Raw genomic sequence first — 15,548 nt, 5'->3', positions numbered from 1 at the left:
CGAGCGAGCAAGCGCTGCTCCGCAAAAATGGAAGGGAAAACGGCGAGGGTGCGCGGCGGCGACGTGTCCGACCCGCTCGCCCTCACCCTCGGATCCATCTACGACGCCGCCGGCGCTGACGCCGCTGCTCCAGCCTCGCCGCCGCCGGCTCATCTGGCTGCTCCTCCGCGCTCCACCCGCCGCCGCCTCAACAATGGCTCGGCCGCCCGCCGCCGCCCCCGCGTCAAGCCGCGCGACGACGACGACGAGGACGCCGCCCTCGACGACGGGCCGCAGGAGCCGCCGTTCCCGTGGGCGACGGAGCGGCCCGCGCGGCACGACACGCTGGAGAGCCTGCTGCGCCGGGGCGTCACGTCCGTCGAGGGCCAGGCGCGCTGCAAGCGCTGCACCGCCCGGAGGCCCGTCGCGTACGACCTCGCGTCCAAGTTCCGGGAGCTGCGCGACCACATCGTTGCCAACCGCCACGCCATGAACGACCGCGCGCCCGACCCGTGGATGTACCCGTCCCTGCCGGACTGCGGCGCCTGCGGGCACAAGGGCGCCATGTGGCCGGAGATCGCGGCCGACAAGCGCCAGATCAACTGGCTGTTCCTCCTCCTGGGCCAGATGCTCGGCTGCTGCACGCTGGAGCAGCTCAAGTACTTCTGCCAGAACACCGGCAGGCACCGCACCGGCGCCAAGAACAGGGTGCTCTACTACGCGTACATCGAGATGTGCAACCAGCTCGAGCCGTTTGATTGACTGGTGCCACACCGGTAAAGTTTTCCGGCACATCTAGATTAATTTATCAGTCAGAGAACTCCACAGACTTTTGAGGGTGTCTGTTGTTTTGTTGATCCGGTGGTTTAAATTGAAAAGGATGGATGCTATGGTGACAAAAGGCTGTGCTGGCTTTATTATGGGGTTGCATGATCATACTGGGTGTAACGTTTATCATTATTCGTTGGTTTTAAGAATGGTATGCATGCTCTTGTAGTGAGCTAGTACTTTTTATGTTGCAATATTTCATTTCCATTGTCCCATTTGTCCTTGATTTTACATATTTGTTTTGCATATAATTTCATAAATTTTTTTCTCAATTGAAATTCACAAAACATAATTGTGGGAAATAGTGTGGTTATAACATACATGGAGTCTCATAAAATCGTTGCACTTCGGTCAGAATATCATGTATTCATGTATCATAGTTAAAGATTAAATTTTATTGGCTTATTGTCTATAATCTCATGTTTAGTTGATTGTCATTGTAAAAACAAAGATATGTTTGGTGTTCTTCACTACAAATTTGAAAAAAAAATTGTGCAGTTTATTGATATTTTCAAATAAACGATAAGAAATAGTTTGATAATTTTTCAATATTTCACTTAAAATTTGAAGATCATTGGCTATAGAGCGTTAAGAGATTGTCCAGGGGAGCAATTCTAGCATCATACTATATTTTATAAAAAATCATTTATATAAATTTAGCATGGATGCTTGAAGGTATTCCATTATTTTTGACATCCTAATAAATAGTAACGTAAGAATCCTACTCAGCGTTCCTTCCAGCATGGGACCTTTTTATTACAATAATCAATTCAAGTATTTCTGCACTCCAAACTCATGATAATAGTCTTATTTTGTATATGAACCAAGTTAGGTTAAAAGGTAATCATCTCTAAGATCTTTTTCCTGAAGATAATTGACTTCCGAGTGCAATGTTGTTACTTCTTGCATTGAATGGTTGGTTGATGGTAAATCTGTTGTTTTTACTGGTATTTGGTGATAGCATGATGATAAAGTATTGTGCTATATCAAATTTATTGAAGTGAAGAAAATATGATGATATGAAAATTTTTACACAATTATTAGTTTTTTTATACGACCAGTTTACAACACGGTTTTGTATGCATGTTACTGAATGCTTGTAGGATATCTAGAATATCAAATGCACCTTCGACATGCAACTGAGGTATTGACGGCATTGGAGCAAACAAGTATTAAAATAATCAAACACACCTAGTTAAGTTATACATGGCTATTAGATTCTTAGTGTTTGTTATGTTGCTACCATTTTGAAAGATGGTTAACTTGTATCAATGTGGATCTTGACACACCAAGTAAGTTGATCAACGAGTTAGCAAAATTATTGCAATTGAGATTTAGCTACATTACATATCATGATGAGAGATATTTTCTGGGAACTTATGGAATCTCCTTTATGCTAGCAACTGCATATAGTAACTTTCATATTCTGTGAGATAGTTCATACAATATAATAAACTGGTATATATGTATGCTAAGAATATCTCCCTTATTGGCTTTTCGTATGTTGTGTAGACAATAGCTATGGGAGAATCTACAAGAAAAGGATTAGCAGTTGTGTACTTTGCATATTGCAACTGATAATTTATATGGTTCATGTCTTGAAAAATGAAAGAAAGATTTCAAGATGCATGAAAAACTAGAGTGAAATCCACTAACCAGAACACAATTATGCAGAGGAAGTAATGGTATGTATGACTTGAGAGCATGTATTCTAGAAGAATGGTGGTATCCTACCATATCACACACTGACACATGTCAAATTGACTTATGAGGGTTAGTGACGGAATATGTTGTATGCTGTGGACATGAACCATACACAATGATTGCCTACTCATGGCATCAGTGTTGTAGTTTGTCTCCTTAGTTCCTTTTCCGTGCTTTGCACCTTGCTCCTTCCATCGATGCCATATCATTTGCAGGTGTTATATGGAGCGTTCCTGCTTGACCTCACCATGGCCCTCTCTTGTCTTGTACTCTCCATGGCATGTCCTTGATGCTCTGTTCAATGCCACCACAATGATTCAGGATTTGTTCATTGGTCACTGGCTCGTGCGTGGCTTGCTGGTGTTGCTCATGGATGTTCATCAATCCTCATCGTCTCTAAGGATGGTCACAACCTTACGTCATGGTCACTCATCGCAGTCGCACTAGCATCTTGATTAGCCAAACGTGAAAGTGGAACATTTTTATAGATGATAGAATAAAACAAACATCATACTCATCCCTACAACCACTTGAGGTGCATTGACCCTATATATCAGCGACATAGGTTGATGTTATGGATGAAAAGTGCACCCTAAATATAGATAAAAGGTCCATACTTATTAAACAATTTAGGCTGCGGATAGCTTTGCAATAACTAACAAAATATGACCTTATCCGGTGCAAACTCTATTGTTGAACCTTCACCCATGCTTGGTGAAAATACAAAAAAAAGTGTTAAGACTCCAATGTGTGGAAGTGGAACATAAAGTATGATATATTATACACTTGATGTATTTTTATGCTATCTTTTGGACAACTAGAAGAGCAATAACTGTAGTCTTACTTCTACAATCATGTGAGTGCAAGAATCACTAAAAGTCTATCTAAAACTTGAAAGAAATGAGTTCATAAAGGTCGTAATAGCTTAAAACTTAAATAGAAAACTAAGTCTCATAGCCAACAGGAAGGTTCCTATGAAGAAGGGGATGCAGTTTGATGATTTAAGAAAAGATGAACCCTTTTTCTCCGATTTTGCGTGGCGAACCAGGCCAAGTTCTGAGATTTTGGTGGCCCAGGATGAGACTAAAAATGGGGCCATAATATGAACACCAAAATAGCAGCAGTAGTAGCTGATCAACTCAAAGGAAATAGATTATAAAAGTACCCATGTTTAATCAATTATCAACGTGCAGCAGTGAATGGGCAATTTTGATCATTATTGATCAAAGGCTTAAAGTATCAATCATCAAAATCAATTGATAATGTATCAATCAAAGTATAGGGCTCAAAGTATCAATCAATGGCTGTCCAGCATTAAGCATACATACCGTCAGTCAGTCAGTTAGTCAGTTGGTCCTTCGTTTATGCAAGCAATCTCGGTGGTCGCTGCCTGGTCCTCCATCTTGATTGCTGGACCCAATTCTGAGATGGAGTCAGGAATGGTAATAGCCCGTCGTTGCTTGGACAATATCTTCATCAATGTTGGAGAAAACGTAGGTGCCGCCATTTCGGCGGGTCAGGCGAGAGACCAGATCACAGCATCTGGCGAGTCGTGCGTGACCGTGTGTCCGCAGCACGCGGAAGAGGGGCGGAGGGCAAGCGAATCCGTTGGTTCTGGGGATGAAAACGGTCGGAAATGATTGGCGAAACGCTCCATCATTTTTATTTTCATATTTTTTTTATCAGAAACGAAAACGATACTATTGGTATTACGGTAATTTTAGAAACGAAAATATACGATCGATAACGTATCGATGATCGAAACCTATCAAAATGATATTTTAAAAAAGATAAAATATATTAAACCATAAACCACAACGCTAACCATATAACTTGACACGTTAGTGATGGTTAAGATATTAATCCAACTATCCATCCATCCATGACATGTATATCATTTTATAGTATTAAAAGTTTAGACATTAAACCCATCGTCCATGGAACTATCCCTAGTCCCATGAATTCAAGTCGCTAGATTGTGATTTATAGTTAGGATAAATAAGTCACAACTCTCTAAAAGATATAGATATAATATTCTAAAAATATAGATAGCGGGGTGTGCTGGCATTGTACATGAATACGGTATTTTTATCGAAAATATGGTAGAATAGCTCAAAAATATGATATTTCTTGAGAAAGATCGGAAGATGCTCAAATCATTTTCGTTTTCATTTCCATATTTTTCTATCATTTTCGCTTTTGATTTTCCAATAATTATTTTCATTTCCGTTTAGTATTAACAGTCGATCTTGAAAACGATTCTCAAAAATCGGAAATTTCCATTTTCATTTTCATCCCCGGTTGGTTCGCCCGTTCGGGGACTCGCTTTGGGCCTACTGCTTCTCGGCGCTCGGCCTTTGGGCCTGGCCCAACTACAGTCCACTACCTACGCTGTATGCATGGAGAGGGGGCCTATTTGTTTTGGGGCTCATATGACGGATTTCTTTGGTACATTGTTTTATAGTAATATAGTCGAGATTAAAAACATTGACTCCCCATGGAATGCGCCCATCAGATAATGCTTTTCTTTTTTCCATTGCTATCTTCTTTATCGTTTAGATCGTGCTGATCGGTCACGTGTTCAGCTCAGACGTATCAACATCTCACTGGTGGCAACCACTTTGGTAGCCTTTTTGTCCATAGATTAAAGGGAATCAAGCCCTACTATATCAGCATGCTCCTTTGAAAAAGGGAAAAGCTTGAAGGACTGCACTCAAAATCTCAAATCAGTAGGTACTCCACTAAAAGAGTATGCAATCAGAAAGAGGAGAGCAAAAGTTTACAAGTTGGGCTGCTGATGCTCTGTTTAACCAGCTCAAAAGGCCTTGGGTGGCAGCTGCAAGAGCGCAGTGTTGCTCTCCAACATCTCAAGGACCTTGCCCATGGAAGGTCGATCGGCAGGTACGAACTGTATGCACCACAAGCCAACTATAATCATCTTCCGCACGAGCTCCGTGGTGTTGTCGCTGCTGATCTCGCAGGCGGTGGCACCACAGAACTGATCCAAGTTTTCGTACAACCACTGGGGAAAATACTTGCTGCTGCTGTCATCAGTGCTAACATCGATCTGCTTCCTTGCCCCGACCATCTCAAGAACCACCATCCCGTAACTGTACACATCAGCCTTGCTACCCACTGCTCCATAGTTTCTCGAGAATACTTCGGGCGCTATGTACCCTATCGTGCCTCTTGCCCCGGCAATGGAGATCTTACTCTCCTTTTGCCGGCACAACTTCGACAGTCCAAAATCTGATATCTTTGGGCAGTAGTCCTGATCCAATAGAATGTTTTGTGGTTTGATATCGAAATGTACGATACGGGTGTTGCAGCCTGTGTGGAGATACTCCAATCCTCGTGCGATTCCTATGACAATATCAAACAATTTATCCCAGCTTAAAGTGTCTTCTCCTTCAGTAGAATTGCTGCCAAAAGTGTATCTCTCGAGTGAACCATTGGGCATGTACTCATAGAGAAGAGCTCTTTTTGGACGTTGAAGGCAATATCCTAAGAGAGTAACAATGTTGACATGAGATGTTCTGCTGATGCTAGCCACCTCATTCATAAACTCCTCCCCATCGCCTTCGGTGTCCTTCAGCATCTTGGCTGCTATCTCACGGCCATCAAGCAGGTTGCCTCTGTAGACAGCTCCATAGCCGCCTTGGCCAAGCTTGTGAGCAAAGGATTTGGTCATTCTCTTTACCTCTGAGTAACTGTACCTTTTTGGGTGTGAAGTCCCTTGCTTTTGCAGGAAAGATTCAATCCTTGGTGCATTCCTTGAACCCCTTTGCCAGGGTAGCATGCCATAATATTTCTTATACCACAAGAATAATGAAATTAGTATTATGCTTAGTCCCAATACGCTTGAGGCGCTAGCTACAACACATAAAAACAAACAAGCAGAAACAGAAATGGATCAACATTGGATTATATATAGTGCAAAAACAACTCAGTGTGTGTAATGTTTTAATGTTAAAATGATGAGATTTTCCAATGTGAACGCGTGTACACGCTTTGAGGTGTTATTTAAGAACCAGATAGCATCTAGGACTTTACTGTATTCATCGAGATCCAAAGGAGAACCTAACTATTTTGCGTGGACCCTCATCCAGAATTAATAAAGATCCTACACTTTTAAGACATCAGTACCAATCTTGCATCCTTGAAAATAACTGTCGGAAACTAGTGAACTTTTTAGTAAAAAAGAGTATAAGATAAAACAGTCACTAGTTTCCGGCATCCATATATATCCAGACATCCTTATTATAAAATGGCATATGTACCTTTTTTCAGGAGAGCCCTTTTGGGAATTATCTACTCATCATCTAGGAGTAGAACAGGTTCTAGGACCAGGATGTTCTTGTGTTTTGTAGCAGTGTGCTATGTTTGAGAGTTAGTTGCATGGTACGGTGGTCACAGCTTACAATCACATTGCACAGGTAAACACAATAACCGAAATGGAAGCTTTACACTAGGTTACGGAAGAGAGAGGGAGAGCGATCATTACCCATTATTGCCGCCCTGTTTTTCCATGGACCCTTGCTCGGTGAATCCGTTGGTGAAGCAATGGCCGAAACCCCTGGATTTCGAGAGTTTTGTGAGCTAATTGCGTGTGCACTGCAAATTAAGAATAGTGGCTGTTGGCAAATGAGAGTGCTACTTCATCCGAGATGCATACACAAGGGGATATCTAATAATCTAACAGGTAGCTCTGGGTTACTTTTTCTCCATTCCAAAATGCATACTCTTCATATCTTTTTGTTAATCTAACACAAAAAATAGCTAAATTTAGCGTAACCCTCATGAATTCTGCAGAAGAGCGGCAGCTGCAGCAAGAATTAATCCTCACCTCTGAGAGGGATATAGACGATCCTGCTGTCATTTGCAGGGTTATACTTCCTGAACAGGTCCATATCTGACTCCAACAAGAAGCCGTTCTTCTCCGCGACGGAGTCAAACGTCTCCCCCTCACCAAGTGGGTAGGTTAGGAACAGCTTGTATTCCGGTGACACCGTCGGGTCCCCGCAGGAGCAGTTGACCGTGACGTTCACCGTCACCGTGCGGCCGCCCGTATTGTTAGACGGGTAGATGTTGGTGGCCACCAGCCAGTCGGCGGTGGTGAGGTTGCTGAACTTGGCGGCGATGCTGCTGTAGGTGTCGAGTGGTAATACCTTGTAGGGGAAGGAGCCAGCGAGGTAGGTCGAGAACGGCGCGGCCGGGAGCGCTAGGCAGCGGCAGGGGAAGTAGACGTTGATGCGCTCGCCAACGGTCAACAAGTTAATATTCGAGAACCGTGACCGCGGGTTGTACGGCTTGAGCTTCCGGTAGTCGTCGATGCCGAAGAGGCTCGCGATGTAGGCGAGGGTGTCGTTCTGCCCCATGGTGAAGGAGCCCACCGCGAGGTTGCAGCCGGAGCTGCAGCCGTTACCTGCTGCCGTGGCTGCGGATGCGGCCGCGGCGAGGAGGAGGAGCCGCATGAGAAGAGGCTGCGGCACCATGGGGACGGAAGGACAGAGGAAGAAGAAGAGGCGGGGTATTCTCGTGGGATTTGGGAAGGCGCCGTCTGATTCGGAAAATGTTGTTTTCTTTAATTAGCTACGCAGCCAGCTAAAAAAGTCAAGAGGTAGCAGTCCTCATTCAAACCAAGCGGCAAGGCCTTTCACTCATAATTCAAAACTTGTGAGTCAAAGAGGAAGCGAGAGCTTGGGGCTTGGCTGGTGCTAGGCAACCTGACGGCACTAATTGACAACCCTTAACTGTGCAGTTCTTTTTTTTTTTTCCTTTTCTTGCTTCTCCTTTTCTTGTACAGTGCCATCCTTGGCTGAGTTTTGATCTCCTGCTTTATTAACAGAAACGGTAGTCTGTGCCCGTTCGTTAAAAAAAAATCCTTGTCAGTTCTTCATCATGTTAGACTCGTCAATGTCATATCGAGGAACAAAGGGCATGCGACAAAGAAGTGAGAACACGAGAAGCCTCTTTCTTCTTAGAAAAGTAAGAGAGATCACTCCGTCCTTTTCATCTAAAAAATTCAGCACAAACAAAGGGAAACGGGCATGCGCCATATACGAGTGATTACAAGAAATGTCCTCCATCTAAACGGGCTGAATTTTAAAATGCAAGAGAATAGATCATTTGAAGTTTAGATTCTTTAAATGTTTTGTACAGTTCCTTCTGTTTCTAATTCTACTTCAACTTGAAAAGATTCTCTTGGAAGTGAATTAGGAGAAAGTAAATTTTTAAAACCTCTCAGTATTAGTTCACTTCAGAAAATCACCTGGAAAAAATCAACATATATATGAGTGATTCTTAGGGTGCCTTCGGGATGACTCCGCCCGGAGTGGCTTCAGCTCCGCGCTACAGTAACCGGTACTGTGCGGGACTGTGCTGCTATGTAGCGTAGAGCTAAAATGAATTTCGAGATGCTACGCGGGGAGGAGCTGGCGGAGCTGAAAAATATGGCTCCTATAGTCGCAGAAGGGAGCCGTTATTAAGATTAGCCTACGAGTCAATAAGCTCCGATGCTGAAGACCCCCTCTCATATAGCTCCCTCCATTCGGATTGTGACTGTCACCGTCCTCCCACACAATGGCACATCAGCACATGCCTTCGCTACTGCGTGCCAGCTCCGCGCTCAGGTGCAAGCTCGCCGAAGGCAGATCAAGTTAAATTGTTAAGATAGCATTAGAGGCATGATCCATGGGCAATCTCGGCCATCACTTGGTTGAACCTCAAATGCTGCAAGGCATGGAACTCCAAAATATTTGATGCATGATTTCTGGATTGATGGGCCATTGGGCCGATAGCAATTGGTCTAGGCAAATACGCTACGGAAAAGTTCTTTTCCTTGGATTATCCTCGCACTTACGGGCTGCAGCCCATTATGATCTAGACGATGGGCCAGCAAGCAAAAAGTTAACATCGCTTACTTCAGGCCCAACTACTTCTCTGGGCCTTTGTCCAGGTCCCTCGGAGACAGAAGACACTTGCTGGCATGCCGCCGCCCCAGGGGTGGCCGCGACCGCGAAATGCAGCCCCAGTAACGACCGGACGGTCAAATTTCAACCTCCGCGTCACCAATGTTGGCATTCTTCAACCGGCGGCGCCGCCGGTGGCGGGCGGGCGGAGGCTTCTGCGCCAGCCGCCGCCCGTCATTTTTTTTCTCAACTAGAAAACGGGAGCCCGGCGTGCGGACAGCGAAGGAAACACCGGCTAGACGCGACTTTTCGGGTCCGACGCGCGTGGACGTTTTCCTCCATGGCTTCGCATGGTATCAGCAGTCGTTGCAGGAGGAGACTAGAAAAGGGAAATTGGGAAGGAGAGGGAGGGAGGAAGCAAGGTCGCCATACGCTGGTACGTTCCGTGTTCGTATATGCTATGGCTGTTTCTGCGTGGTGCCTGCTGCAGATTGCTCACGGTCCTGTCATCTGCAGCCACGCGCCGCGGGAGGAGGGAGGAGACCAGCGTCGGGGTCAGGGACAAAGCGGTGGATCCTTCTGCGAATAGCTTGGTTTAAGGTTTGAGCTCCACTTCCCGCCTCTTCGGCATCTAGTCGTCATGCTCAACTCGCGAGCGGATTGTCTAGAGCTGGGGACGGCAAATCGTCGAGCACCTGGCGTGCGTCCCGTTGCCGCCGGTCAGATGGCTGATGTCCTGGTTGTAGTGGGACGCGTTGCCAATAAATCGATTATTAGTTGCTTTCTGGTGCTCCTTGCTTCTTGAAACGACCGCTTAATGTGGTACTTGCGGCATTTCTTCCGTCTAGGCTACTGCACAAGCAACAGCACTGGATCGCGGCCCGGTTTTGATATGTTATTCAGTCTGCTTCCGTCCCTCCCTCTTAGTTGACTATGCCATAGGTGCTCCTGAACATGCCTCAGGAGCATCCGAGGAATCGTGACATTGATTATCTCGAGTTTTGAGGGAAACAATAATAATTAGTTTATGCTTCAGCTAATAAGAATTGAGTCAAACTGCACAACTATTTTCACATGCCATAAATTGTATTACACAAACTAATAGAGCCTTACCTCCTGATGTCTGCTAGTGTTTACGACAGAGCAATAGTTACATAAGTGCAATGGTAGTCTTTGGTACCTCTTAGATATTAGGAGTAGAAAAACCAAGATCCTTATATAAATGTATAGTTGGTTTGAGGAACATGCATTTAATTCCTTTAATCTATTTAGGGGTTTTCGTAAATTTATTCAGCTGATTCACAATTTCAGGACTTGGGAGAAGATGCCAGCGCCAGCCGCACCCATTCGTTTGGGAGCTCCAACTCCCTATATAACATCTCATGGATCCAAAGTTGCACGGCTACACATGTATGACTGGATTGTGCTAGTTCTTCTAGCTGTATTAGATGGAGTTCTTAATATAATAGAACCATTCCATCGATTTGTTGGATCAGAAATGATAACAGATCTCAGATACCCCATGAAGGACAACACAGTGCCATTTTGGGCTGTGCCGGTAATATACTGTTCTCTTTTAGTTTTTGTGCTACCCTGTCAATTCCCATGAACTTCTTAAGCACTTTTTTTTAAATCATGCTTATTCAGATAATTGGTATCATTGGACCTATGCTTATCATCACTGCAATATATTTTAAGAGGAGGAATGTATATGATCTGCATCATGCCATACTAGGTACATTCATTTTCTTGCCCGATTGGCCATTCTAGTTTATTCATTTATAACTTTCTCTGAAAACTAGCTTGTCCTAGCAGGTCTCCTATTTTCAGTTCTTATCACTGCTGTTTTAACTGATGCGATCAAGGATGGTGTTGGGCGACCACGTCCAGATTTCTTTTGGCGCTGCTTCCCTGATGGAAAACCTGTAAAATTCTTAAGTTTTAGCCAAACATTAATGATAACTCAATTACAACCCTCGTGCAATTACATTGCATAAAAAATTTATCAGAAAGCTTACGAAATTACTTGGCTTTAGGATTATAACAACTTCACTACGGGTGCCATATGCCATGGCAAGGCGAGTGTTATCAAAGAAGGTCATAAGAGCTTTCCAAGTGGTCATACTTCATGTAAGTGACATTATTCTTTACAAATAGAAGGATTGACCCCATGTTACAAAAAGTAAAGGCTTGGTTTATGCCCTTTATTTTGTGGTGCACTAACTCCCTACTTGGCTGTTCAGTGAACACAATTCGTGCCTCTTTTTTCTAGTCTCCAGTCTTTGTTTTTAGCTACTGTTGGATTATCTTAATCAGCTAATAGCATGGGACAAGGCATTTCATACTTTCTTTTGTACAGTATCTTTTTATCATGTTGTCAAGATACGCATGTAGTGATCTTGTTTCCATTTTTATCTGTCCACGTGATCCTTTAGGGCAAATTACCGTTTCTTTCACTCTTCCATTGCGGTTATGAATCATAAGTTGCATTCATTTATAAGCCTCTGCAGCCTGACACAAAAGATTGCTAGTGCAAATGATAGTGTGAATTATCTTCATAATGTAAAAAAAATATAGTACTGCTAATTTGTCATACAAGTATATTCTGCATATTTTTAACAAATAGTCAATTTATGTGTTCGCACTTGACAGTTCTACCTGATCATAATGCACTTTACTACTTTCAGCTCCAGCTTCTAGAAATACGCTGGCATGTTATTATCCATTAGTGGTTGTAATGCTGCTCCATTTGATTCCCTCAAGCCATAAGACCTTGGTCTTTTTCTCAGTTCAGATTTACCTCCTAGCTGGCTGTTACACAGTCTGATGGACGTTCAGTCAGCATTTAGTAGCACAAACTATTCTTCTCTTACAAGTCTAGAATATATGAGCTTTTCATTCCAGCTGTTATTGCTGGCGGATTACTCACAGATTTATTCTTATCTTAGGGTCTTTTGCTGGCCTTGGCTTCCTTTCATGGTATCTAGCTGGTAAAATCAAAGTCTTCGATCGTAGAGGGCATGTTGCAAAACTCTGCGTTGTCCTTTCCCCTCTGCTTCTTGCAGCCTTAGTGGCAGTTTCTCGAGTTGATGACTATTGGCATCATTGGCAAGATGTATGTACTGGTGGATTGCTTGGTAGGTCGTGAGTAGTACCCCTCCCTTTTACTCAACAGTCGCCGCAAAGAAATGGACGTGTTAACTACATACAATTCTTCAAACACTAACTTACTGTTAAAACCGTGCAGGGCTGACGCTTGCTTCCATTTGCTACCTGCAGTTTTTTCCACTACCATCTGATGAAAATGGTTTGCTTCTAACTCTGTACAACAAAGTTCGCTTCCAATGTTCTGTTCATCTTTGCTGATCTCAGATTATAGTAACTAATTGGTTGGTAGTGTCTATTCTAATCTCACTTCAGAAAAACTTGGATGTGTTTCTCAGTACTAAAAAAATGAATCAAGCTTGAAATCGAAAGATAAAAAAAATGTAGGGTTATGTGTGATTTCTGAGGTACCACACATTTGGTGAGCGGTGACAATCATGTTCTGTACTGAGCTTATCACCCAACGTTTATGGAAGGAAGAGTTTCATTTTTGTCAGAATGATATAATCCCCTTCAACGTAAACGTACTCCAACTGGCCTAACATCCCTGAAGAATGTTTCTGATTAATAATTTGGTTTGCTGGTTGGGTGGTAGATATTGTTCGACGATTGTAATAAAACACCTATGGAAGAATCAGAATACCTGCTGCATAAGGAATTTCGCACAAACAAAATTTTTGCACTTATAACTTTCATTAAATTAGTCTACCAGCATAAAACTTGCACCTAGGGCCTTTTCTTCTCCCCCATCAATTATCTCTTCCAGCCTTGGACAGTTGTGTGTAGCATCTAGCATGCTCCTGCCCTGGCAGCGTCATGAGTATAAGAGACTGACAATGGTGCTACGGCAGTACTGCTGTTAGTATGAGGGCCGGTGGTTTTGGCAGGCTGTGCGGTAAGAGGACCTGTACCAAGTACCAACAGATAGATATACTGGCAAGGATCGTGCATGGAAATAGCAAAATTGGACATGGTCCAGTGCCATGTGCGGCCATCATGTTTCACGCCTGCTTGGGAAATAGGACACCGTGCAGTGTCGTGCGGTATGTGGCCCTGATGTATCTATCATCAGTCCTCGGCTGCATCCTGGGTCTTCTCGACAGTTGTTCTTGTATCAACCCTGCCATTGCTAGTCCTCTGCATGGCAGTACTTTGATGGCAACTTGGCAAGAGAGAAGAAAGGTTTAGGTAAAGGACTAAGAATACCGTGCATAGGGATACTCCAAATAAGTGTGAAGAATATCAGCCATTCAAAGAAACGGATAGCTCAAACCAAGTTTTAATGCTCTCTAATGCTCTGCTGCCACGATAAACCAAGGATACCTTTCCCAAACTATGTCGGAAACTTGTATCCACCACGCATTATTTTCATACTGAGGAACACGTACAACTACAAGAATTGAGTCCTTGATATAGAGTGGGTAAAATATAAACATTTTCCAAAGGGAAAAAAAGGTAATATCAGGGTACTAAGATACCATGCGCTGTATCAAGAACCTGCAAGGGTCATGTTCATATCTTCGTCAGGATTGATTATTAAATGCTAATAATTTAACCTTGTTCGATGGACAGGATTGTGGCCTCATGCATATTTCCGGCACATTCTTGAACCGGAGGGTGAGAACCAAGTGCAACCCACGTCCACGAGCCGCCGTAACTCCTTTCAAAATGGTTCCTTTCACGGTCCTGATGCTGTGGAAATGAGGAGCACGAGCCAAGCACTGGATTCCATGGAAGCTGGCCGGAGGCAACAATGACGGGACACTAACATCAACTAGAACGATTGTTATTATAGTGCTTAGAATAGCATGATTTTGTTCTCTATTTCTGATTTAACTTCCAGTCCACTGAATATAGAACATGTCTCATGTGAGGATTGGGGGCAGCATATGCTTCTGTCACATGAACACAACCAAATCACTCGGCTTTTGGAACATATATTTGCTTGGATGTCGATGTACCATAGGTCATAAAGAAGCATGAGCTTAACATGCCTTTGGATGAGTCTTAAAATGAGGCTCCATGAACTTTAGTATAAGCTCTTTTTTGAAAAAAAAAAAGTAGAAGAAAACTTTAGTATAAGCATCAACCACAACTTTAGTATAGCATGATGCTTGCTCTCTCCTAATGTCCTTCGCAAAATAATAATAATAAAATTACTCTGTCGTTGCGATCCGGCTGCCATGTGATTCAGACGATGAGCACTAACAAGGAATTCATTCGATGCCATGGTGTTTGTTGGAACTTTGGAACCATCCACACAGCATCATGTTCCTCCACAGTGCCCAAATTTGAATGGATCCATTTCAGGCACCTGCACAACATGACCAAATTGGTCCTGCCCTAGTTAACTGAGACTGGGCAAAAGCCTGCGAGCTGACACACCGACATGTGGATCGCAGTTTTCTTAGACCAAATGATGCTGAATTGATAGCGAGCCTGACACGCCGACATGTGATCCGACCTGTAATCGCTTTTCTTGTTCTTTTTTAATACAGTTATCTCCTTTATTCTGATAAACTACTGTGTTAGGCAACAAAGATGGTCGATTGCATGACGCTATATTAGTAGTGTAAACGTTACTTTCTGGCAGCATCATGTTTGTCTTGACTACTGATAAAGCCATGCTGCTGCAGCTGCAGTTGCCCAAACTTTTCAGAGGAGGGTGCAGGGACCAATCATGGAGACAGGGCAGAAGATGGCCCAGTGCTGGGCTTTTCAAGTTTCAACCCAGTCAGATAAAATGATGGGCGACTTATTAGTCGTTGAGAATTTTCAGCTCATTTGAATAGTTCCTGGCCACGGACAGCACAGAACATTACTCTCAGTCTGTGGCGCAAACGCCATCAGAAATTTCAATGATAGTGTCCTCGTGAGGTCGTCTGACCAGATCAGAAAAAAAGGCCTGAAATATTGATGTCTCAACAACCCAATGTATATCCAGGTGCGCTGACGAATAATTCAGGACGGTGCCGTTGCACTGTCGATTCTCAGATTTCTTGCTGGGTCGTCTCCTTTTTC

The 15,548-nt window shown here is 43.5% G+C and overlaps 3 protein-coding genes across 4 annotated transcripts; 2 read left to right on the top strand and 1 right to left on the bottom strand.

Moving 5' to 3' along the window:
- Positions 1-915, top strand: LOC112895856. The gene has a single exon (XM_025963853.1). It carries the CDS (start codon positions 28-30, stop codon positions 739-741), a length of 714 nt encoding a protein of 237 aa, XP_025819638.1. The 5' UTR covers positions 1-27; the 3' UTR covers positions 742-915.
- A 4,193-nt stretch (positions 916-5,108) lies between these two features.
- Positions 5,109-8,089, bottom strand: LOC112893876 (PR5-like receptor kinase). The gene is made up of 3 exons (XM_025961398.1): positions 7,358-8,089; positions 7,016-7,087; positions 5,109-6,384 (listed from the first exon to the last, which is right to left on the bottom strand). The coding sequence occupies exons 1-3, from the start codon at positions 8,004-8,006 to the stop codon at positions 5,327-5,329; spliced, it is 1,779 nt and encodes a 592-aa protein (XP_025817183.1). The 5' UTR covers positions 8,007-8,089; the 3' UTR covers positions 5,109-5,326.
- A 1,500-nt stretch (positions 8,090-9,589) lies between these two features.
- LOC112893877 (lipid phosphate phosphatase 2-like) lies at positions 9,590-14,518 on the top strand. Of its 2 annotated transcripts, XM_025961400.1 has the most exons (10): positions 9,591-9,858; positions 9,939-10,022; positions 10,734-10,832; positions 10,919-10,980; positions 11,070-11,157; positions 11,238-11,347; positions 11,459-11,552; positions 12,371-12,559; positions 12,670-12,729; positions 14,100-14,518. In XM_025961400.1, exons 4-10 carry the CDS (start codon positions 10,921-10,923, stop codon positions 14,282-14,284), a joined length of 786 nt encoding a protein of 261 aa, XP_025817185.1. In that variant the 5' UTR covers positions 9,591-9,858; positions 9,939-10,022; positions 10,734-10,832; positions 10,919-10,920; the 3' UTR covers positions 14,285-14,518. The 2 variants fall into 2 exon arrangements, with proteins under 2 accessions (XP_025817184.1, XP_025817185.1); XM_025961399.1 differs by having other exon boundaries at positions 9,590-9,858; positions 10,734-10,980.
- Positions 14,519-15,548: the final 1,030 nt, after the last annotated feature.

This window comes from Panicum hallii, chromosome 5 (assembly GCF_002211085.1).
Source record: "Panicum hallii strain FIL2 chromosome 5, PHallii_v3.1, whole genome shotgun sequence".
Taxonomy (NCBI): domain Eukaryota; kingdom Viridiplantae; phylum Streptophyta; class Magnoliopsida; order Poales; family Poaceae; genus Panicum; species Panicum hallii.
Note: the sequence above shows the minus strand (reverse complement) of the source record. Positions and strands in the feature narration are given on the sequence as shown.

Coding starts and splice junctions, on each gene's coding strand:
- LOC112893877 (XM_025961399.1), top strand. CDS start 10,747: ATGCCAGCGCCAGCCGCACCCATTCGTTTGGGAGCTCCAACTCCCTAT. Junction 11,158..11,237: donor TCTGCATCATGCCATACTAG/GTACATTCATTT, acceptor TTGTCCTAGCAG/GTCTCCTATTTTCAGTTCTT. Junction 12,730..14,099: donor ACTACCATCTGATGAAAATG/GTTTGCTTCTAA, acceptor TTCGATGGACAG/GATTGTGGCCTCATGCATAT.
- LOC112895856 (XM_025963853.1), top strand. CDS start 28: ATGGAAGGGAAAACGGCGAGGGTGCGCGGCGGCGACGTGTCCGACCCG.
- LOC112893876 (XM_025961398.1), bottom strand. CDS start 8,006: ATGGTGCCGCAGCCTCTTCTCATGCGGCTCCTCCTCCTCGCCGCGGCC. Junction 7,088..7,357: donor CGTCTATATCCCTCTCAGAG/GTGAGGATTAAT, acceptor CTCGAAATCCAG/GGGTTTCGGCCATTGCTTCA. Junction 6,385..7,015: donor AAACAGGGCGGCAATAATGG/GTAATGATCGCT, acceptor TATGTGTTGTAG/CTAGCGCCTCAAGCGTATTG.